The sequence below is a fragment of the Trichechus manatus genome, unplaced genomic scaffold (genome assembly GCF_000243295.1).
Source record: "Trichechus manatus latirostris isolate Lorelei unplaced genomic scaffold, TriManLat1.0 scaffold00018, whole genome shotgun sequence".
Taxonomy (NCBI): Eukaryota; Metazoa; Chordata; class Mammalia; order Sirenia; family Trichechidae; genus Trichechus; species Trichechus manatus.
Window position 1 is genome coordinate 5,421,547 of NW_004443954.1, and position 25,543 is coordinate 5,447,089.

The 25,543-nt window shown below is 38.1% G+C and overlaps 1 protein-coding gene across 1 annotated transcript in view; it reads left to right on the forward strand.

The window, feature by feature from the left end:
• TRPA1 (transient receptor potential cation channel subfamily A member 1) overlaps positions 1-25,543 on the forward strand; it is a 71,928-nt gene that overhangs the window by 24,958 nt on the left and 21,427 nt on the right. Inside the window, exons 6-18 of the mRNA XM_012554434.2 lie at positions 3,892-4,000; positions 4,206-4,351; positions 5,565-5,701; positions 9,516-9,564; positions 12,588-12,687; positions 13,331-13,431; positions 14,526-14,695; positions 14,783-14,947; positions 16,839-16,953; positions 17,872-18,038; positions 19,728-19,821; positions 22,931-22,990; positions 23,701-23,799. Coding sequence (XP_012409888.2) covers positions 3,892-4,000; positions 4,206-4,351; positions 5,565-5,701; positions 9,516-9,564; positions 12,588-12,687; positions 13,331-13,431; positions 14,526-14,695; positions 14,783-14,947; positions 16,839-16,953; positions 17,872-18,038; positions 19,728-19,821; positions 22,931-22,990; positions 23,701-23,799 — 1,512 coding nt within the window. The remainder of the gene's footprint in view (positions 1-3,891; positions 4,001-4,205; positions 4,352-5,564; positions 5,702-9,515; positions 9,565-12,587; positions 12,688-13,330; positions 13,432-14,525; positions 14,696-14,782; positions 14,948-16,838; positions 16,954-17,871; positions 18,039-19,727; positions 19,822-22,930; positions 22,991-23,700; positions 23,800-25,543) is intronic.

The window sequence follows — 25,543 nt, forward strand, 5'->3', positions numbered from 1 at the left end:
AGAAAACTACTGGAACTAATAGAAGATTTCAGCAAAGTATCAGGATACAAGGTAAATATACAAAAATAAGTTGGATTTCTTTACACCAACAAAGAGAACTTTGAAGAGGAAATCACCAAATCAATACTGTCTTAGTCATCTAGTGCTGCTCTAACAGAAATACCACAAGTGGATGGTTTTAACAAAGAGAAATTTATTCTCTCATAGTCCAGTGGCTACAAGTCCAAATTCAGGGTATCAGCTCCAGGGGAATGCTTTCTCCATTGGCTCTGGAGGAAGGTCTGTGTCATCAATCTTCTTTTGTTCTGGGAGCTTCTCTGCACAGGAACCTCAGATCCAAAGGATGCGCTCTGCTCCCGGCACTGCTTTCTTGGTGGTGTGAGGTTCCCATGTGTCTCTGCTCACTTCTCTCTTTTATATCTCAAAAGAGATTGCATTAAGACACTAGCTAGTCTTGTAAACCTCATCAGTATAACCTCATCATAGTGATAGAGTTTACAATACACAAGGAAATCACATAAGATTACACAATCATACAATACTGGGAATCATGCCCAGTCAAGCTGACAGACATTTGGGGGGGACACAATTCAATCCATGACAAATACCATTTACAATAGCCCCTAAAGAGATAAAATACTTAGGAATAAATCTAACCAAAGACGTGAAATACCTATACAATGAAAACTACAATATACTACTGCAAGAAACCGAAAGAGACCTGCATAAGTGGAAAAACATACCTTGCTCATGGATAGGAAGACTCAACATTGTGAAAATGTCATTTCTACCCCAAATGATCTACAGATACAATGGAATCCCAATCCAAATTCCAACGGCATTTTTTAATGAGATGGAGAAACAAATCACCAACTTCATATGGAAAGGGAAGAGGCCCCAGATAAGTAAAGCATTACTCAAGGAGAAGAACAAAGTGGGAGGCCTCACACTACCTGATTTTAGAAACTATTATGCTGCCACAGTAGACAAAACAGCCTGGTACTGGTACAACAACAGATACATAGACAAATGGAACAGAATTGAGAATCTAGACATAAATTCATCGACCTGTGAGCAGCCAATATTTGACAAAGGCCCAAAGTCCGTTACTGGGGAAAAGACAGTCTCTAACAAATGGTGCTAGCATAACTGGATATCCATCTGCAAAAAACTGAAACAAGTCCCATACCTCACAGCATGCACAAAAACTACAAATGGATCAAAGACTTAAATATAAAATGAGAAACAATAAAGATCATGGAAGAAAAAACAGGGACAACACTAGGAGCCCTTACATGGCATAAACACAATATGAACCATAGGTAACAATGCATAAACACCAGAAGAGAAACTAGATAACTGGGGGCTCCTAAAAATTAAACACTTATGCTCATCAAAAGACTTCACCAAAAGAGTAAAAAGACAACCTACAGACTGGGAGAAAATTTTTGGCTACGACAAATCCAATCAGCGTTTAATCTCTAAAATCTACAAGATACTGCAAAACCTCAACAACAAAAAGACAAATAACCCAATTAAAAAATGGGGAAAGGATATGAACAGACACTTCACAAAAGAAGACATTCAGGCAGCTAACAGACACATGAAGAAATTCTCACGATCATTAGCCATTAGAAAAATGCAAATCAGAACTACAATGAGATACCATCTCACCCCAACAAAGCTATATTAATCCAAAAAACACAAAATAATAAATGTTGGAGAGGTTATGGAGAGACTGGAACACTTATACACTGTTGGTGGGAATGTAAAATGGTACAACCACTTTGGAAATTGATTTGGCACTTCCTTAAAAAGCTAGAAATAGAAGTACCATATGATCCAGCTACCCCACTCCTTGGAATATATCCTAGAGAAGTAAGAACCAGCACACGAATAAATATATGCACACCCATGTTCACTGCAGTACTGTTCACGATAGCAAAAAGATGGAAACAACCTAGGTGTCCATCAACAGACGAATGGATAAACAAATTATGGTATATTCACACAATGGAATACTATGCAACAGTAAAGAACAACGACGAATCCATGAAACATCTTATAACATGGAGGAATCTGGAGGGCATTATGCTGAATGAATTTAGTCAATCACACAAGAACAAATATTGTATAAGACCACTATTATAAGAACTCAAGAAAAGGTTTAAACACAGAAGAAAACATTCTTTGATGGTTACGAGGGTGGCGGAGGAGGGATAGTGTTATTCACTAACTAGATAGTAGACAAGAATTATCTTAGGTGAAGGGAAAGACGGTACACACTACAGGGGAAGTCAGCACATCTGGACTAAACCAAAGCTAAGAAGTTTCCTGAATACAACCAAACACTTCGAGGAACAGAGTAGCAGGGGCAGGGGTCTGGGGACCATGCTTTCAGGGGTCATCTAGGCCAATTGGCATAACAAAGTCTATTAAGAAAATGTTCTGCATCCTACTTTGGTGAATGGCATCTGGGGTCTTAAAAGCTAGTGAGCGGCCACCTAAGATGCAATAATTGGTCCCAGCCCAACTGGAGTAAAGGAGAATGAAGAACACCAAAGACACAAGGGAAGTATTAGCCCAAGAGACAGAAAGGGCCACATAAACCAGAGACTGCATAATCCTGAGACCAGAAGAACTAGATGTCGCCCAGCTACCATCAATGACCGCCCTGACAGGAAACACAACCGAGAGTCCCTGATGGAGCAGGAGAAAAGTGGGGTGCAGAACTTAAATTCTAGTAAAAAGACTAGACTTAATGGTCTGACTGAGACTGGAGAAACCCCAGAGAGCATGTCCCCCAGACTCTCTGTCAACCCAGAACTAAAACAATTCCCAAGGCCAACTCTTCAGAGAAAGATTAGACCGGACTATGGGATATAAAACAATACTCATAGAGTGAACTTCTTAACTCATGTAGATACATGAGACTAAATGTGCAGCTTCTGTCTGGAGGTGAGATGAGAAAGCAGAGAGGGTCAGGAGCTGGTTGAATGGACATGGGAAATCAGGGGTGGAAAAGAGGGGTGTGCTGTCACAGTATAGGGGGAGCAATTAGGGTCACATAACAATGTATGAATAAATTTTTGTATGAGAGACTAGCTGGAATTGTAAACTTTCACTTAAAGTACAACAATAAAAAAAAATTCCTCTAAAATGTAAACTGACGCTATCTCTGGTAAGTGAGATCAAAGGTGGATTTTCTTTTTCACACTTTTCTGCCCTTTCAACATCTTTTCTTTTTGTGACAATAAAAGGTATTTAAAACAAAACTGCAGTTCAGTAATCTATAGAAAATGGTACTTGAAAATTATTGGCTCAGATAGAAAAATAATATATTCAGTTGTTCTAACCTCCTGTTAGTAAAGGTTTTTTCATGAATGAAAATACGTAACTTCAGAGTTTAACAAGAGTGCTGGTCTAATCATTTATTAATTTTACATAAATGAAGAACAGAGGGCCTGGAAAATATTACATTATTTGCATGAAGAATTGAAAATGTGTATAGGAGGAGTCATGATAATGTTTAAAATGTTCTCATTAACCCCCTTGAAAATGTGTTAACTTTAGTTTTCTGGGTATCCTGTTGATATTTTGTGTCTATATCATACTTCATTTGGAAAGGACAGATAGAAAATAGAAAGTGTCTCTATATCAGAATCTTGACCTGGTGTCAAAATTACTTTCTTACCTAGATTTCATATCATATGAAATTTTTCCAGGTATTGGTCAATAAATTCCAAAGTTCAACAACATACTAGTATTAAAGGCTCAGAATATGGTCTGGGAGTGGCAGATGAGTTCTTGTCCATCCTTGTGGTTTGGGGTTGAACACATTCAACCTGGTTGACTTTTTTTGGTTCTTTTTTTTTTTCCCCCACCTTCCAGTTTAGTAAAGGAGCTAAGCCATGCATACCAAATAAATGGGGATGTTTCCCTATTCACCAGGCTGTGTTTTCAGGCGCCAAAAAATGCATGGAAATAGTATTAAAGTTTGGTAAGTAGAGGCTTTCCCACATTATATACTTTAAAGAAGCCTATTCTTGTGGGGTGGTGGCAGGGGGGAAGGATGCTATTAATTTGACAAATATTTAATAGAATTTATACATGGGATTTTATGTATGCCTAAATATTTTCTTTTTAAAATTCCTATTATTGATTTTAAACATCTAAGTTACCCTGAAACTTATTTTCTTCTAAAGGTGAAGAACATGGACACAGCAGACAGTGCCATATTAATTTTGTCGATAAGGGGAAACACAGCCCTCTCCACATGGCGGTTCAAAGTGGCGACTTGGAAATGATCAAAATGTGCCTGGACAATGGTGCAAAGATAGATCTGCGGGAGGTAATTGTTCCTATTTTACATAACACTTTTATTTTAGAATTTTCATATAAGTTATTTTCCAAAATGCTTTGTAACACTTTTACAATTCATTTAGATTGAAAATGCATACCAAGAAAACCCAAATCTCTTGCCATCAAGTCAATTATGACTCATAGTGACCCCTACAGGACAGAGGAGAACTTCCCTGTAGAGTGTCCAAGGCTATTAACTTTATGGAAGCAGATTGCCACATTTTCTCCCAAGAAGTGGTTGGTGGGTGCGAACTGCCAAACTTTTAGTTAGCAGCCCAGTGCTTTAACCACTGCACCAGCAGGGCTCCTGAAGATAAATACAGCAGGAAGAAAATAGATACTGAGAAGCAAAACAAGAAAATATCCCAAATTTCAACCTATGTAAAGAATTTTGAGAGCCACCAAAAACAATTGCAGCCACAAATGCAGATGCAATAAAGTATATATCCAGTTTAACTGCCGTGAAATAAGTCTAATTTAACTGCCATGAAATAAGTTAAGGCTAACATTCAAAAGATAACAATATATTAAGGTTGTCATCCAGGTACATTAAAGCCTACTATGTACATTTTGTGTTTATAGTTCTATTCTGAAGAGTTATCATATTTTAAATTAAGCACAGCTTAACTAATTTATAAGGATCTGTATGTGAAGGTAAAGGCAGAGCCAGGCTCCTCACCTCATGCCAGTCATCTCTGACTGAAAGTATAGAGTTCTGGTTTCCCTTTTCCCTTCATCTGGCCTGGTGTCCAATCCCTTAGGGCTTTTGGGTGATAACATGCTCCCTTCCCAACTACTACAAAGTACAGTCATTTTTGGAGGATGAGGAGATTAGGAGGAGAGGGATTGTCACTAAATTCCTTCAAGATAGAAATGAAGAGCTGGTGTCAATGACCAGGGATCTGAAATCACTTCATACACTGGGTACTTACAGTAAGGATAGTGTTTACACTTCTGGGAGAAGAATGTCATCCAGATAACAATGGTAGAAGTATACATTAAGAGCTAACAGACTTCAAGGAAGCACAGTTGCCACCTATAATATTTATATTGATGACTTGCAATAGATGAAACTGATCACCATCGTCTTAAATTCAATATTCGTCGATTTTGTTGACCTATGAAGAAACTCACAGCTGAAATTGTGCTATAGCCTTAAATTGAGCTTCAAACATTGATTCCGGTGTCAAAACTGTTCACAGAAAGGGAAGTGCACAGCTCTTCATTTTGCTGCCACTCAGGGAGCCACGGAAATTGTTAAACTGATGATATCCTCCTATTCTGGTGATAGTGATATTGTTAACGCAGTGGACGGAAATCAAGAGACGCTGCTTCACAGGCAAGTTTCCTACCTAGCTTTCAACGTACAGACTTTTAGTCTTTACCTATTAAACTATACGCTGCAAGTATAAGTTAACACTTACACTAATAAAGATTCTAGCGTTCAAAAGAAAAGAACAAAAATAACAAAAATCCTATGGTTCGACTGGAATCTCTGTGTTCCTCTGGAATCAGAATACAATGTTAAAACCCTTTCAAGACCATATTACTTTCTCGTTTAAATTTTTTTTTTTTTTTGATACTATGTGTTTTCAGTAAAGGAAACTAAATTGCTAACTAATTGAGTGTGTTCAAATTTTTGGTTGGTAATATGGAAACCCTGGTGGCATAGTGGTTAAGTGCTATGGCTGCTAACCAAAAGTTGGCAGTTTGAATCCAGCAGGCGCTCCTTGGAAACTCTATGGGGCAGTACTACTCTGTCCTATAGGGTCGCTGAGTCAGAATCGACTTGATGGCAATGAGTTTGGTTTGGTTTAAATATGGATTTTGAGAAATACCATGTGGGCCGACATTTTTCCACAAAATGTTTGCAGTTGTTTTGTGCCCTGTTTAATAGGCTCCATCTGTCCCAAGGATTTTTGGAGGGTGGTGCTTTCCATTTTATTACATTGAAAACCTCTGGTTTTCCAAATAGGACACATACACACATACACAAAATCAAACTCACCAGGTCTCCCTAACTATCACAGAGGAAGCCATAAGTATGCTTACAAGGATTATCTAGCTGTATAAAACCAAAAGAGACAAAAGTTTAACCCAATTACACTTCATGGATGCACTGCCGCATACATAAGCCTTCTACCTTACTGAATTTTCACCAAAGAATGATTCTTTCATTTTTCACCGTTACACAAGCGGCCACTAGAGGGCAGAAAATACTTTCTGTGGGAAAAGTAGCCTTCCAAGAAACCTGAGAGCCCGAAAATGTTTGTAGACATCTTCTGTCCTAAGATTCAATAAAGTTTAAATAGATTTTCACAAAATAAAATCTCCAGTGGCATATTCTGAACCAATTCTCAGGCCAGTGAATATAGGCTCAAGATGCTAAGGAGGTCAACATACAAGTTTTTCCAAGCCGTTTCTAATCTGTTCGAATTCCTCATGTATGTCTTATCCTCATTTTTAGTGAAGATAAGGGAGCAGATACATATGAATGTTCCACTCATTTCACCCTATTTCCCTACCACCCACTCCCATAAATACAGACAAAATATTTTCAAAACATTAGAAAACTATAGCCAAGCCCAAAACAAGATAAATATTTCTGTGACGTATAGCAGAAAGCATTTGAAGATGTGAGTTTACTAGATGTTAGGACAGGAAACAGGTAGTATAGACTGAAAGTTCAATCCTTTGGGAAGACAAGGACTAAATGCTCCCTGTGTGTGTGTGTGTGTGTGTGTGTGTGTGTGTGTGTGTGTGTGAAACAGCCTACTCACCACCCTCCCCCCCAAAAAAAAAAAAAAAAAAAAAAAACCCTGTGACCATGCTGGAAGCCTAGAATCACAGAAAAGAGCTAAGATAGTCCCAATAAATAAGTGAACCAGAAAATCTACAATATCCTTCAGGGAAAAAGCCTCCAGCTACCCATATAAGGATGTGGTTCTAAACTTAGGAGGAGGAGGAGGTGGATGTACACATTAGCAAAACCACCAGATACAATGAGATAAACATGACTGGAAAGGAACTCCAAGGAACTCCCACTTAGAATGAGTTTGCAAACTAAAATCCCATAGCATAAAGGAAACTAAGAAAAGACAGCAAAGTCAACAAAAGGCTAACGTACTTCTAAGGAAATAGAAATCATGGGGAAATCTTGAAAATAATTTGAAAATAAAGACACTGAAGACCCTCAAAAATTTAAAGGAAGGAATAAACATTCATGTAAAAATACATACATTAAAACAACAGAAAGTTACAAAAAACAAGTTGGCATGTATGAATCAAGGATTGGTGATATAAAAAAGATCAAGTTAGAAATGCTAGGAATCAAAAAAAAGGGGGCCATTGAACATTGAAATACAACTAAAACACAATGGAGAGACTAATCTCTACACTAGAGATTCTCAAACTGCTGCACATTAGAATCACTTGGGTGTGCTTCAAAAATGCCAATGCCAGTTCTTACCCCAGATTAAATCAGAACCTCTAGGAGGGCCCACATTCCATGTTTCATTTTTAAATTCCTTATGTGACTCCAATGTTCAGCCAGTTTGGAAACCCAGTTGTCAGGGTATACTTAGAATAATTTGTCCTTTTAGAACACAGCTTTAATGCACAAATATGCATAAAATGGAATTATTCTAGGAGAATAAGTATCCTTAGCCTGGTAATACCCTAACTGGACATTCTCAACTTGGGTTATCTGAAGGTTTCCTGGGCCAGTTTTTCTAAGTCTGATGAATCTGATACTGACCTAGGATTCTGGAATGCCCTTTGAATAAAACCCATTGCCATAGAGTCGATTCAAACTTATAGTGACCCTAGAGACACAGCAGAACTGCCCTATAGGGTTTCCAAGGCTATCATCTTTCTGGAAGCAGACTGCCACATCTTTCTCCCGCAGAGTGGCCAATGGGTTCAAACCACTGACCTTTAGGTTAGCAGCCAAGCACTTAACCACTGCGCCCCCAGGGCTCCTTTGCTCTTTAAATAGCCAGTTAATTTTGGAGTTTATCTTGAGCTACAAAGCAAAGTTTTCTCTTTAGGCTAGAATTCCTTTTGTTACTATAGTGTAAAGACCTCACTACATTGCCCTGGCTAAAACAGTGAGCTTTGTTGTAAGGAGACTGGGGTTCCAGCAATTACCCTCGTCCTTCTGGCTATATAACCCTTGGCAAGTCAATAAACCTCTCAGAATCTAGGCGTCCAGGTCTACTAAAACTTTGCATTACCAATGAGCTCCCAGGTGACGCTGATGCTGCTGGTCCAGACGCGTATAAGTAACAAGGTTCTAGATTAGGAAGATACAATAACAAAATTATTATTTTAAAAGGAATGGAGCCTTAATATCATTATGCATTTACTTCCTAAAATTATTTAGTATATTATATTTAATATAATTTAAACATAATGCAACCTCTTGTGAATTTTTGGTGAAATTTGGCCAGCTGATTATGAAATTTATATATAACCATGAATAGGAACAAAGAAGTAAGACTTGCAATAGGAAACACAGTTTTCAAATCATTAGTATTAACATGTATTATGGTGGTACTTTAATATAGACTGAAAATTTTTATTTGGTTAATTAATATTATCATTATGACTTGATGTGAAGTGATACCAAAATGACTTTAGTTCACTCTATAATTTATTAACACCCTTCTGTCTCGCCCCCTTCACAAATACTTAGAACATCATCGCTGCCCTGACAAAGAGAAGCACTTACATTGTGGGCATTTTGAGCCCTGCAATGAATCTCAGGGCAGGTTGCCTGCAGCTAATGTTATTCCCCATGATCACCGTGGTAACTGGGTCATTTCTTTTGTCTTCTGTTGTATTGTAATGCCTTTGGGATAGAAATTTCTACTTACTTCAAAACGATTGTCATGCAGATTTTACAGGGAGAAAGTAAGTTTACTAAAAGATAAGGAAGAAAATATTGTAATAGATTTGACTTTTTTCTATTACTATTACATTGGAAATATTACCCTAATCAGAATCAATCATAGGCTTTGAAAGATTACTAATTCTCTAATATTTTATCATGTTATTAAATAACAAGTGCAGTTTACTTTCTGAATATAGTAGCTTTATTTTATACCTTTATATCAACAGCACCTTATGTTTGTAATTCTCTTTTTTTACAGGGTCTCATTGTTTGATCACTATGAACTTGCAGACTATTTAATTTCAATGGTAAATATTCAATTGACGGGTTTATTTTCCTTATTACTATTTACAGTTGAAAAATAATATAATTACATAAAATGGGCTTTCAAAAATAAACCAAAATTTAATTTCCTGTTTCTCAGCAAAGAAAGTTCACAAAAGGATGATCGACACATTTGCAAATAGAGTATACAGTATGTTAATATGTAATAAGCCAACCTTTGTTACCATGAAGCTTAAAGTACTGAAGTGTGCTTTTTTTAAAAAAAATGTTTTATTGTGCATTAGGTGAAAGTTTACAAAGCAAATTAGTTTTCCAGTTGATAGTTTGTACATAAAGTGTTCCATGACATTGATTTCATTCCCCACAATGTGTCAGCACACTCCTCATTTCCATTCTAGGTTCCCTATTTCCTTTCATCCTGATTTTCTCTCCCTTCCTGCTTTCTCATCTTTGCTTTTGGCAAATGTTGCCATTTTATCATGTATAATTGATTGCCTTTGAGATATCAGGTGTTGTTGTTTATTTTATGGGCCTGTCTATGGTTTGACTGAAAGGTGATCTCTGGGAATGGCTTCAGCTTCAGTTCAGAAGGGTGTTTTAGGGCCATAATCTTGGGGGTTCCCGTAGCCTCTGTCAGACCAGTAAGTCTGGTCTTTTTTGTGAATTTGATTTTTTGTTCTACAATTTTTCTCCTGCTCTGTCCAGGATCTTCTGTTGTGATCTCAGTCAAAGTGGTCAGTGGTGGTAGCTGGGCACCATCTAGTTCTTCTGGTCTCAGAGTTGTGTAGGCTGTGGTTCATTTGGTCCATTAGTCCTTTGGACTAATTGCTCTCTCGAGTCTTTGGTTTTCTTCACTCTCCTTTGCTCCGGATGGTAAGAGACCAGTAGTTGTATCTTAGATGGCTGCTTGCAAGCTTTTAAGACCCCAGATGCTAGTCACCAAAGTAGGATGTAGAACTTTGTTTTTATGAGCTATGTTGTGCCAATTGATGTAAATGTCCCCCAAGTGTATGGTCCTTCACTTTCAAGTCTAGGAACTTTGTCCCATGAGGCAATTGGTTATGTCTAGTAAGTTGCCCTGACTGTGGCCCTGTGTGCTCAATCGTCTATACTGATATATAAGCAGCACCTACAGTTATGTATGTATAAATATCCACCAAACCTATTTCTGCAGATGGGTGTGTTCCCTTACACTCTCCCACACCTCTTGGCATACCTATCAACCTATGTATCCATTTGTAAAGTATTGTTTGTTAATACTGTTGTTGCGGGATTATCTACGCTATAGTGATTACTGTTGTTGCCCTTTGTTCTTGTGTTCAAAGTGTGCTTTTTGATACCCTGTTTTAACTTGATATAATAGTTATGTTTGAGGTATGGTATAGTCTAACATTAATCAAGAGAGGGAGGCCGGAAACAATAAAAAAATTATTATATTCATAGTCTCTGGTGTTCACAGCACACCTAGGCAGGGCCACAGGGGGAAAACACAGGGGCAGTTACAAGGCAGAGATGGAGCAGAATTGTGGGCAAGCACCTTTACTGTGGTTTTCTGGAAATGTGATTGGGAGAAGTCAGAGCACACAGGGATTTTATCAGTCAGCTATAATTGAAACTTGTGCCTTGGGGCTTGGGATGTTTACCAAATGGGAAACTGAGGGAATTTGTAATCTAGGTATAGCAGATATGGGTGGAGAAGGGTTCCTTGGTGTGGATGTTGAAACATCATATTACAGAAGCTAGAACATATAGTTAATACATGCCCATACTGATGTTTTTAACGACGGAAGTTTGTGGTTACATTGCAAGGAAAACTATTCTGATCACCTGTGAACCTGTCCTAGGAGAGTGTTAGGCTTGGGCTACTTGACTCAGCCCAGCTGGCTCTGAGGTGGAGGCAGGACAGGTGGAGCACGTCACCTTCGCCCTCCATTGTAAGTGTCCACCAGCTGCCTCAGTGCCGTCTTTCGAACATGAAAAACTGGGGGGCTAAAAATATCTTCCAAGGTCTGCTACAAGTGAAAGCATGAGATTTTTTTTCACTCTAAGAAGTGGAATCAGTCAGTTTTTAATTAAATTGTCATAAAGTCTTTATATGGATGAATATATGATTGATTTATTTAAGCACCATAATCTCAGCAATAAATGTAGTCCCATTTGTAGTATTTAACATGCGTTTGTTGTCAATAGCAACTACAGAAATTGTGATATTTACATAGAAGAGTCCTGGGAAGAGACTCAGTATACACCATAGTTTTATGACATGCATGGTTGCATGCAAATGAAGTGATCTCTTTAATTGACAAGAAAACTGTACCATTGTGCTTCCAAATCGTTACTGCTGCTATATTCATATACATTTAATGGGCCCCAAAAAGGACAGACAAATATTCACAATCATAGTTTAAACTATTTTTATTACTCCTTCCAAAATATATAATTCTTACCATGAAATTTTAAAAAGCTCCTTTTTTTTTGCCATATCAAATATTATAACCATAACACATAATGGTAAATATTGACTTATTCATTTCAAAAAATCTGTCATGTGATTTTAAATCCAAATTTTCTCAAGTAAATATTTAAATTAAAAAGTTATTTTAGGACTTGAATTCAAATAGATGAAGTAGATTTTTTAAAAAGTGAATGATTTGTTTTGAATTTTTTTATCACATATGAATATTTTTGGAAGATCTTTAAAATCTGGATATTTAAAAATCATTTCTTACTGTGAGAATTAAACTAATGCTATAGATCAAAGAGTTTTATTTTTATGGTTAAAATAGTGACAGAAAGCTATTGCCAGTTGTCAGTCAAAAGATTAACATGGAAGAATATTTTTTATTGTTGAAATTGTAAGAGAATGCCTTGATTTCTGGTGTTACAGTATACGAATTACAGGGAAATTTCCAGAAATTCTATAGTTTATCATAAGCTTCAATGCCAGCTATATTCACTCCATCCCAATGAATTACTGTTATTTACAGATTGCAGTGTAAGCTGATTTATTTGTTCACATGCTCTTTGTTGAATGACTTGTTTTTAGGGAGCAGATATTAATAGCATTGATTCCGAAGGACGTTCTCCACTTCTATTAGCAACTGCTTCTGCATCTTGGAATATTGTGAATTTGCTACTTTCTAAAGGTACCAAGAAGAACACAGCCAGGACTTTAGAATCACTATTAAATTTGGTTAAATAAACATTTATTAACCACCTATTGCATGCCAGGCACTGGGCCAGGTACTGTGAATACAAAGATAAACAGAACACTTCCTATGTCTTCCCATGTCTAGGGTAATTTTTTTTTTTCCAGTAAGGGAGTGTTACATAAAATGATAGTTTTGGAAAAATAATTGATAATATTTATAAACCAATTATTATTTCTCAGGCATTTTGATGAACACTTTATCAATATTCTTTCAATGAATCAATTCTGTGTGGTGTAGGTACTGTACCTATCCTCGTTATAAGTACTTACCTGGTGCCATGAGAACCCAGAGGAGAGGTATCTTTCTCTCCTCCCCCTTCTTTCCCAATCTCCAATCTCTCATATTTATATGATTATACCTCACATATTAATGTAACATATCACATATTCTCCCCCCCACCACACACTATTACATAAAGCCAATATGTTTAGTTTTCTCATCTAAATAGTATTTCCTGTAAGTTAAAGATTGGCAAAGTATCAAGTCAGAAATCTTTTCTTTTCTCAAATCGAAAATCCACCATAAGTTATGCTTTAAATAAATGAGTAAAAGCTATATTTATACTGTGCTTTTTTAGGTGCCCAAGTAGACATAAAAGATCATCTCGGACGTAATTTTTTGCATTTGACTGTACAACAACGTTATGGATTAAAAAATTTACGACCTGAGTTTATGCAGGTAATTTATATGTGTCTGTGAATTCCCATAAACTGAGCTAGGTTCAACACAGTAAAGTGATTTTGCTTATTATAATTTTTATTAATATGAAGGCTGACTCTGGAATTTAAAACAGTGGTTTAAAATAAAGATGCTATATTTGAATATTTATTTATAACACAGTGCTAATAAGAATAACTAATTAATTAGATTAATTAATTAGAGATTGGTATTTCTAAATAATGGAAAATTTCCATATATCCTCATCTATAATAAGGATACATACTTAGTCAGTTTTATTTCATTGTTTAACCATTATAAATTGCATGTCAGTGAAATAGTTAATCAACTACATGAGTGAATTAGTAATATTTTATCATCAATTAAGAAAAAACAATACATATGTTCATTTATTGATTGGGTTAAGCTACTCACTTTCTCATTCGTTTTTTCCTTAATATACATTTAAAAGATACAGCAAATCTAATTTTAGCATCTCATGGGGCACAGTTCTACTCTGACACACATGGGGTTGCCATGAGTTGAATCAGCTTGAGGGTAACTGGTAAACTGTTAATTTTAACATCCCGTCTCTTTTTTCTAACAGAACACGTTCGTGTTAACTGATAAGAGTTATTTGGGGAAAAAAAGAGGAGAGGATGAGCAAGGGGTCCATGGTGAAATACATTTTGAAAATGCTTGTGTAAGGGTTCACAGCTGGGTTAAAAACATTAAAGTGTATTTCCAACTTGCAAGACTTTTCAGCGCCTTTCATATGATAATGTACATTATAGGGAAACAGTCTGTAACATCAACCATACTTACTTTACTCTAGTACCCTTCAGTCTATTTACATTTTCCCCTCTGTTGGAAAATTCTATACTATCCCACAGTGTAGTTTGAAAAATGGTTCATTAGCATAATAACATAGCTTTATGTGCCCTAGGGGCACAGTGGTTAAGAGCTACAGCTGCTAACAAAAAAGGTCGGCAGTTCGAATCCACCAGCCGCTCTCTGGAAACCCTATGGAGCAGTTCTGTTATGAGTCGGAATCGACCTGACAGCAAAGGGTTTGGTTTTTTTGATTTTATGTAGAATATGAATTTTTCCCACAGATGCAACATATTAAAGAGCTGGTCATGGATGAAGACAACAATGGTTGTACTCCTCTACATTATGCGTGTAGACAGGGCGTTCCTGTCTCTGTAAATAACCTGCTTCACTTCAACGTGTCCATTCATTCCAAAAGCAAAGATAAGAAATCACCGCTGCATTTTGCAGCCAGGTAAGGGTCAGTCTGCGCACTCTACGAGCATGCCTTATTTCTGTTTCACGTTTGCTTTGAAAAGATGTAACTTAATCTTTTCTCAAGTTATGGGCGTATCAATACCTGCCAGAGGCTCCTGCAAGACATCCCCGATATGAGGCTTTTGAATGAAGGTGACCTTCATGGAATGACACCTCTCCACTTGGCAGCAAAAAACGGGCATGATAAAGTTGTTCAACTTCTCCTGAAAAAGGGGGCATTACTCCTCAGGTGAGCATATATAAGTGCAATATTTATATATTCTTTTTTTTATTAATTAGGAATTTTCAGGATGTTTTCTATTTTATTTTTAATTATGATACCTAACTTTATAGCTTACTAAGCACTCTTAATTTATCTTACTTCATTCTGAAAACATATATGAATTCTCATATATTGAAAAGGAAATTAGCAGTATTTGCAATTGACAAATGAAGCCATCAGGTTCAGAGACTTGAAGACCTTGTTCAAGGTCACAGAATAAGAGGTTTTGTGTGTGGTAGTTCTCAGAACTTTTGATACAGTTCCTCACATATCACTTCATACTGCCGTGTTTTCATGCAGGTACAAAACTGTTTGCATATGTGCATGTGTATTCATGTGTGTGTGTATACAGACACAAACATGCGAGTTCAAACGCCCTCTTACCCTGGTGGTGCAGTGGTTAAGAGCTACGGCTGCTAACCAAAAGGTTGGCAGTTAGAATCTACCAGGCGCTCCTTGGAAACTCTATGGGGCAGTTCTACCCTATCCTATAGGGTCGCTAGGAGTAGGAATCAATTCGATGGCAACGGGTTCTTTTGGTGAGTGATACCATAAAAACCTCCCTTTTAGCTATAATAGGAGACACATTAAAAATTGTTGAAGTTTGTTATACTTAAAGGAAATCCAAGAGAAGGCACAAAAAAAATTATATAAGTGTAATACAAAAAAAGGGACATAACTAAATGACCTCTTTTGTAAAGAAAAAAAAAACTGGAAAAATATATAAAGGAGAATTATGTTCTCAATTCAGGTAGGTTGTAGCAAAGAACTCATTAGGTTAATGTCCCAAACCCACATTTTTTATCAGCATACTAAATACTGGAAACCCTGGTGGCCCAGCAGTTAAGTAGTACAGCTGCTAACCATAAGGTCAGCAGTTCAAATCTACAGGTGCTCCTTGGAAACTCTATGGGGCAGTTCTACTCTGTCCTATAGGGTCGCTAGGAGTCAGAATCAACTGGACGGCAATGAGTTTTAATATTAGCAAAGTAGCGATGCAACTACTTTGCTCAGTTCATTCCTGCTTCCAAGGAAACACCAAGCAGCCGACCTGTAAGGTGGACCCAAAGTGGACCAGGCTAAAGAGTTGCTGCTGAATTACATCGTAATTGAAATAGCAAGGTGTCTCTTGTACCCTACAATAGCTGCTCACTAGCCCTGAAATTAAATGGTGTCACAGGACCTCACACATTGTTTCTATGTCTCATTTCAAAAAGTAACTCTCATGTGACAAAACCTTCATTGTATTTACATCTTGCATTTTTGTGAGAAAGGAAACATTTTCCAAAGGGATTGACTAAGCATATTTGAGAGCACGAAAGGAAAAATCTTTTGAGACCTGAACTCTTAGAATTATATGTGGTACTAAGCTAAGTATCTTATAGTCATGTACTATAAGCTATTTTTATTATTGGTATTATTACTTTTAGCAGTAACTATTGGCCACGAAAATTTTTGATATGATGCTTAATGAAAGAATAAAAGAAGATTTAAAATAGCAGGTGTAAGCACACTGTAACTTTGAAAAAAAAAAAAGGTGACACAGAAGTGCTAACTCTCGATTCCCCTACCCCCAAGTTTTTGGTAGTGTGTTGATATACTTTCATATTTTAACCCACTAAATAAAAAATAAGCGTGAATCACATCTCAGGTAGCTCATTTAAGACAACTAGGCTTGAAAATTGCTCCTTTATTTTAAATGGGTAATAAATATTTAGTCGCTAGATCTCAATTGTGCATTCTATTTTTTGGTCATCAGACCCGCCTTTCAGATTACTGAGCCAAGTGGCATCACTTCCACCTTCCATCTGTAAAGTGTATGTACATACGCACACATCCTTTCTTAACCCTTTCACAGTGACCACAATGGCTGGACTCCTTTGCATCATGCTTCTATTGGCGGGTACACGCAGACCATGAAGGTCATTCTTGACACCAATTTGAAATGCACAGATCAGCTAGATGAAGAAGGGGTATGTACTGTGTTCCTCCTATCAACCCAAAATTTTAGCAGAGAAGGAAACTTCCAGAGTTGTAAGAAAGCCTTCTTCTTAGATACCCTCTTCCCTTCCCTGCCTCATTCCCACCCATTTCTTGGGTTCTTAACACCCAGAATCTTGGGGTGGGGAATGAGTAGAAGGGAACAGAAGAAGGAGAATGCCAAGGGTTGGGCCCATGCTGAGAACCCCTCACCAGCTTCCCAGTGACCCATTCACAGGACTGTGCAGACTGAGGAGAAAACTTTCACCTATCTCTCGTCATCTGAGAATGATGAAGAGGGCTGGGTGAGTTTTCCATAAAACTAAATGTGTTTGATTTGAAGAACTGTCCCTCATTCTGCTATTATGTCCTTTTTTAGGAGACTATTGGAATGTATGTTCTTTAATGAAATGATGGAGATAGAAGAGTGTAGTTGCTTTTTTTTAAATGTTCTTATGTCCTAAAACTAAAAATTGGCAACCTAATGACAATCGCTTATTAATTTTTAATGTACTAGACTGTGAAACCTAAAATCTGGAAACCGCTTCTCTACTAGATGATAAATCTCCCAGGAGTCTTCTCTCTGTGTTCACTTTAGCATCCCTACCCCAAAGGTGTGTCCTTTGTCCTTGAGACTCATCCCACTGCAAAAACAAAGCAAAACCGAACATTGAAATTCACACCTACATGTCCCTCCCCCGCCCCCTCATCGCCGTATTTGAACTATAAGCTTATTATTTTGAATCCTGATTCTGAACACCAGTTGCCAATTGTGTGTATGCTGACATTAAATCGTTAGTTTTGCTAATACTTTCTTTTAACCAATTCAACAATGAAACTAGGCAGTAAAGTAACCGAGTGACGGTCAGCCATCTGTGACTGCGTTTTCTGTGTTGTGTTTTCTCTAAAAGAACACTGCGCTTCACTTGGCTGCAGGGGAGGGCCACGCCAAAGCCGTTGCACTTCTTCTGAGCTACAATGCGGAAATCGTCCTGAACAAGCAGGATGCCTCCTTCTTGCATGTTGCAATTCACAACAGAAGGAAGGAGGTGGTTCTTACCACCATCAGGAACAGAAGGTACCTGCCTTATCGTCCAGTATCATGAACATTCTCTGGCATGAAGGATGATTCACTACCTCAGAGGATATAAAAGAGAGAACCAATAATCATTCTTATCATAAATTTAAAAATTTATCATAAATTTAAGAATGCCATTTGTTTACATAAAGCTTTTAGTTTCAGGTAACTTTTTGGGTGACAACAGACAAGTTGCTTAACCTCTCTGATCTTCAATTTTCATTTCTAATACGTGAGAGGAAAATATTACCTTGGTAGCACTTTTGTGAGACTCAGGAGTTCATTTATTGTAATGCCTGGCACCATGGCCATTGTTAAGTAAATTCTGCCCCACCCAACCTGAAATTGCCCCATACTCTGTCTTGGAAGAAGTACACCGAGAATGTCCCTTAGAAGCAAGGATGGCGAGACTTCGTCTCACATCCTTTGGACGTGTTATCAAGAGGGACCAGTCTTGGAGAAGGACATCATGCTTGGTAAAGTAGACAGTGAAAAAGAGGAAGGCCCTCAATGAGATGGATTGACACAGTGGCTGTAACAGTGGGCTCAAACATAGCAATGATCGTGAGGATGGCGCAGGACCGGGTAGTGTTTCGTTCTGTTGTACACAGGTTGCTATGAGTCGGAACCAACTCGCCGGCACTTAACAACAACAGCTTATGCCAACAGAAACCCCAGAAGTGGATGTTGGCGCCATCTAATGAAATTTCCCGTAACACATGATCTTTTGAGGTTGTTGGTTTTTAAACCATACTGTAAGGAGTTTTAATGATGGAGGGTGATTTTTCCCACTTCTCATACACAAGTTTTTCTATATAATCACAGGCAGATATGCACAAGGGCCCAGTGTCACCCAATACTAGCCAGAGAGACGAACACCCTCACAATCAAGGCGTATCAGGACTGTATTTTTGAGCATGGGCAGTTTCAAGAAACCCCTGCTGATCATTACTTTGAAACATCAATTGATGCAAGTGTGCAAGCAGAAGTTTTCTGGTGATAATGCAGATATTGTAGTGGATTTTACTGACAGGGTTAATGGAAAATTTGGCTGGCTGTTTTTAGAACCAGTCTCCTATCACATAGACAGGATCTTGGTGATAAACAAGCTCTTCCTTCCAGGTGCAGATTTAACCCCTCCATAATATTGTAGGCACATTCTCATCCCATCCAACTGGATAGGGATGACAAGAAGGGGCAAATTCTTCAGTGTTCTGGCAGAGTCCATGCTTATTAATGAACTTGGCACATGTTATTTTGTCATTTAATTCAATGCATGATGCGTACATTGATTACATATTAAGTATTATGTACACAGTACAATGCTGCTGACATATGTACGTGAATGTGGATATCTCTACCCAACACATTCAGCTCTGAAAGTACGTACCATTTTGTGACTTCAGGAGGAAAAGAAGACAAAAGCCTGCCCTCTCTGGAAGGCATTTAGGGAAAGAGACAGAACAGTGATTATAACAGCTATCCTGGCATTTGCCTGTGTTCCTCATGTTCACTAATGAACAAGGATCCCATTTAGGGATCGATCTTGGTTGGAACCAGTGTGTGAACATTACATTATGAATGAACTAAAATGCAGATTTTTCCTGAAAATACAATTTTGAGGTTTATTTGGTAGCTTTGTCATTGTGCAGAACACATTAACACTTGTGTTTGTTTGTTTTTTAACAGATGGGAAGAATGTCTTAAGACATTTAGTCATTATTCTCAAAGTAATAAATGTCCCATCATAGAAATGGTGGAGTACCTCCCTGAATGCATGAAAGTAAGTTCTCCACACAAGACCCTTTCTGGGTACATACCTGGCATATAATCTAATGTGAGGACTTATTGATGTAATCACAAACTAAATTTTCATCTTGAAATAAATGTTTCTAGTTTTCCATAGGCTTTAAGGGATGTTAGCCAATAAGTATTTACTGAGGATCTACTTGGTTTAAAGAATCCCACTAGTGGCTATGGGGAATATAGGAAAATATAGGAAATGGATTTTCTATTCAGACTATCCCAGACTAGAGCAGAGATCACAGACCAGTGAATAAAACCTCTGGGTATGTTTTGCTTCAAATGCTTGTTGTTTCAAATTGGTGTTAGTTGCTAACACTTACAACTAGGACACTTATCTTAGGATCCAGACATCTGGCTTCCTGTAAAAGTCAGAAGATCTAGTGACTGGGTCTGCCTTCTCACAAGTCAGGGATCTGAGAAGCAGCTGCTTCCTGAAGATGAGCGAGCACTCTCTCCTAACCACACCCTACCTCTGCCTTTTGTATACCCAGCTCTAAGGCTTAGTGTTAGTTGCCACGTATTGTCATCCTGGTGCAATTTTTTTCTTGTAGTAGAGAGATATTTCTTTGTAGTTGCCTCTAACAAAACAGTGAAGATAAAAGCCAGCCCAAGGAGAGTCAACGTTTCAAGGACAATAGGAAGGAGTTCTTACACTTGGCATGGTTTATTCATTTATATTACCTGCCCCGCGTCTGTAGGTGTGTGAACACGTGATCCTCTGCGCTAGGATAAACATACACATGACCGGCTGCCTCCTACAAGGCAAACATGCACACACTGCTGAGCACACGAGGGCTAAAGGCATGCAGATAAAAGACCCTCTGGGAAAGCTGAGATTTGAGGATTGTGACAGACATAGAATGACCAAGAAGAGGGGATGACTGGACATTCAAGGGGAGACATATGTTCAGAAAGAGATTAGAGCACCCCACATTTGGAGCCTACCAGCCCTGGGATTTAATCCTGCTCTGCCTCTTGCTGGGCTGCTTTATTTGAGACGCTGCACCTCTCTGAGCTTCCCTTTCTATTTTCTTTACCTCTAAAGCAGCGACGCTGATACCGCTCTTGCAAAGTGATCACAAAGATTAGAGGTAAAATATATACAGTGTTCAGGATAGTGGTTGGCACGTATCATACCGCTGACTGTTTTGATGCTGCTTCTATGAGTCAAAATGGACTCAACGGCAACAGGTCTATGATCACTACCACTACTACTACTCCTGAGACTGCTACTACTGGCACCTATTGTTTTTATTCCTTCAATATACGCTAAGTGTTTTATGCGCGTTTTTTTCCTTTATGATGTCTAGTGGAAATTGGGTCCAGTCCAGCGCAGAGACAGCCTGCAGGTAGCTTTCCAGGTGTATATATTTCCTCAAAGGCACATGAATATTCAGAGCTGAAAATGCTCTCAGACTCACTTACTCAGGAATTCCAGTTGTAGGAATCCGTCCTAATGAATAATCAGACATACAAGCAGAGTTATATATGATACTGTTCCCTGCAACATTATTTATAATAGAAAAAAAATGTTAAAATATTCACATGTGAAGAACATCGAAAAGACTTGAAAAAATTATACCAAAATGTTAACAAGAGTTATCTCAGTTGTGGGATTATGATTGATTTTCTTGTCTTCATTATAACGCGTTGCCATCAAGTCGATTCCGACTCATAGGGACCCTAAAGGACAGAGTAGAACTGCCCCATAGGGTTTCCAAGGAGCAGCTGGTGGATTCGAACTGCCGACCTTTTGGTTAGCAGCTGAATGCTTAACCACTGTGCCACCAGGGCTCCATTTCTTTTTTATACTACTATATATTTTCTAGTTAGGTTTCTATAGTGATTTGTATTACTTTAATATTGTGAATATTGTTTCAGTAAAATGTGGCAACTTAAAGAACTTTTAGTGTAGGCTCACATCACTTGAATTTCAGTTACTTATACAACATTTCTGAAAATAAGTCATTCAGTTGCTTTTGTAAAACACCCTGAGGCAACCTGTTCTTTATTTGTACCTGTGCTGATTATGATGAAGTTCTCAAACTATAAAATTACACTTGCCTCTTTGGTTCTGCCTTGCAAAGCACCACTGACTAGCCTAGTCTTTATTTTCTGTAATATCCTTCAAATATTTGATGATACCTATTAATGCCATCAATACTGCTGGCCCAGTCGCCAGCACAGGCTTCCGCAAAATTTTCTGAGGTCCTACCTCAGTGCCTGGAACTGGACCAGGGCCTCACTGCCCGCCATATGGGGCCGGTCCCCATTTCTCCCCTTCAGAGTACTGTCCAACCGTCTACCCTTTCATCCTGGAAGTGGGGTCCCCTGATGTTCCAGGAGCTCCGAGAAGCATTGACGTGGTTGTTTGGGGCCTTGTGTCCAGTTCTAGGAGGGCCATACGGCCAGTGTGGTATTTCTTTCTCAAATTGTTTGCGTAGATAGGGTCTCCATTAAAATATTTGCCCAAGGCCCCACATACCTTAGGGATGGCCCTAATGGTCCTGTAAGTGTTCCCTTCCGGAGTTATGAATCCAGAAGACCTTCTACATCTCTTCCCACCATCTTGTCCACACCCCTCTGGATACATGCTTTGTCATTGTTGGTTTGCAAGTGTGGTGCAGAAGCAAACACAGTACTCCAGGTCCAAGCAATTCAGAAGATGGGACTTAGCCCACAGGAAGAACTCAGTGCTAAGCTGAAAAGTCTTGATTAGAGACAAGAAGTTGTCACTTCAAGATGGTAAGCAAAGGAATCCTTAATAGCCATATTCTCTAGAAGCCCTAAAATACATCAAATCTGAGACAAAAATAATCTGTTACCCAAATTTTAGTAAATACAGTTTTCTTCTCAAGCTCGTGGTGTTTTTCTGAATCACTTGGCATTTCTGTGGCATGCAGTGCTAGTTGTAACACTTTTTATTTTAAACCTTGTTCCTGCGCTGCATGGCTATAATTTATCCTTGAGCTGAAAGATATAAAGGAAGGGGGATATTTTGTATGCTATTTTAGAAATAGGATAAAATCCTGTGTCATATTTACTCTCTTGCCCCAGTAGTTCAACTGATTTTTGCTCTCCCAAAGGTACTTCTGGATGTCTGCATGTTACACTCCACAGGGGACAAGTCGTGCCAAGACTATCATGTAAGTTTATTTTATCGTAATAATTTGAAGTTTATTTTATCATAGTTCTTTGAAGAATTAAAAAAATAGTATTACTATAGTTTCTCAGTCTCAAAAGATGGTAATTCCTGGTTTCATTGGCTGTATTATTATATCATCTACTTCTGAGGGAATGTTGATCTTCAGTTTTCGCCAGTATTTTAATTGCTCTCAATATTTATAGTATTATTCAGGGCTGTTTTTAATCTTTCTATTTTCTTAGGGAGCCCTAGTGGCACAATGGTTAAGAGCTCAGCTGCTAACCAAAAGGTCAGCAATTTGAATCCACCAGCCACCTCTTAGAAACCCTATGGAGCAGTTCTACTCTGATCTATAGGGTCACTATGAGTTAGAATCCACTCAATGGCAACCGATTTTTTGGTTTTTACATTTTCTTGGGTTGTTTCATCTGAAGAATGAAATTCTAAAATATCTAAGTGATATTTTGAGAGTTCATCTTTTTCCATGGCTATGAGCTCTAAAACAATGAAATAATAGCCTTTCAGGATTTTTTTTGAACTAAAATATGCAATAAGTTAATTAACTTTTCTCCAGATGAAATTACTAAACTTTATTTGAATCACCTAATTTTCAACAGAATTGTAGGCTTGATGTGTTTGATTTTCCAAGAACAACTTTCAGTGTCTATACTAGACTAAATATAACTTTTAAAGCATTTATATCTTCTACAGATCGAGTATAATTTCAAATACCTTCAATGTCCACTAGAACTCACCAAAAAAATAACTCCTGTAAATGACGTTACGTATGAACCTCTTTCAACACTCAATGTAAGTCCATTGTTTTCCGTATCCAGGTAGTTTCTGTATGCAAAGTTTTGGTACCATAGTCCTACAGTTGATGAAAAAGGCCTAGAGAAATTTCCAGTTTTATAGCTCCATGTCTGTGTATGCCATGTGGCCCAACCCTTCATTTTTTAGTAAAGAAAACAGTTCTTCTCTATAATGGCTATATTTGATCCCCCTAAAGTCCACATTCTTTGTCATGTCAGTCCTAATGGTCACATCATACCTGCCTCAACACATAATCCACATAAACATGGACAATACAGGGCTGACGGTCTATAAGTTTAGTGCTTGTCCTCCATCCCTGTCCACCTTAAATGTAGGGCTATGGAATGAATTAAGTCCCCCCAAAATATATGTTGTCAATCATAACTTCTATGCTTGTGGTTACAATCCCCTTTGGGAATGGGTTGTCTTTGTCATGTTAATGAGGCAAGATAAGAGTAGGATGTGTCTTGAGTCAATCTCTTGAGATATAAAAGAGGTTAAACAAGCAAGCTAGGGAGCAGAGATGGGGGAAGATTGATGCCAAGCCACATGGAGATCTCCAAGGAACCAGGAAACAAGCTGAAGAGACAAGGACCTTCCACCAGAGCCAACAGAGAGGGAAAGCCTTCCCCTAGAGCTGGCACCCTAAATTCAGACTTCTAGCTTCCTAAACTGCAAGAAAAATAAATTTCTGTTTGTTAAAGCCAGCCACTTGTAGAATTTCTGTTATAGCAGCACTAGATAACTAAGGAATACACAGAATCACTGTACCAAAAAGAATTGGTCAGTGTTCAGCCATTTTAGGAGGTAGCCTATGATCAAGAACCAATGATGATATTGAAGGAAGAAGTCCAAGCTGCACTGAAGCCATTGACAAAAAACGAGACTCCAGAAATTGATGGAATATCAATTAAGATGTTTCAACAAATGGATGCACTAGAAGCACTCACTTGTCTATGCCAAGAAATTTGGAAGACAGCTACTTGGCCGATCAACTGGAAGAGATCCGTATTTGTGCCCATTCCAAAGAAAGGTGATCCAGCAGAATCGGGAATTTATCGAACAATATCATTAATATCACACACATGTAAAATTTTGCTGAAGATAATTCAAAAATGGTTGCAGCAGTACATCGACAGGAAGCTGCCAGAAATTCAAGCTGGCTTCAGAAGAGGACATAGAAGGAGGGATTGGTGATGTCAGATGGATCCTGGCTGAAAGCAGAGAATACCAGAAAGATGTTTATCTGTGTATTACTGACTGTCCAATGGCATTCAGCTGTGTGGATCATAACAAATTATGGATAACATCGTGAAGAAGGAGAATTCCAGAACACTTAATTGTGCTCATGAGTAGCCTGTACTTAGACCAAGAAGCAGCAGTTCAAACAGAACAAGGGCATATGGCATGGTTTAAAGTTAAGAAAGGTGTCCATCAGGGTTGAATCCTTTCACCATACTTATTCAGTCTGCATGCTGAGCAAATAATCCGAGAAGCTGGACTATATGAAGAACGCAGCATAGGTTTGGAGGAAGACTCATTAACAACCTGCAATATGAAGATGACACAACCTTGCTTGCTGAAAGTGAAGAGGACTTGAAGCACTTACTGATGAAGATCAAAGACCACAGCCTTCAGTATGGATTACACCCCAACATAAAGGAAACAAAAATCCTCACAACTGGACCAGTAAGCAACATCATGATCAATGGAGAAAAGATTGAAGTTGTCAAGGGTTTCA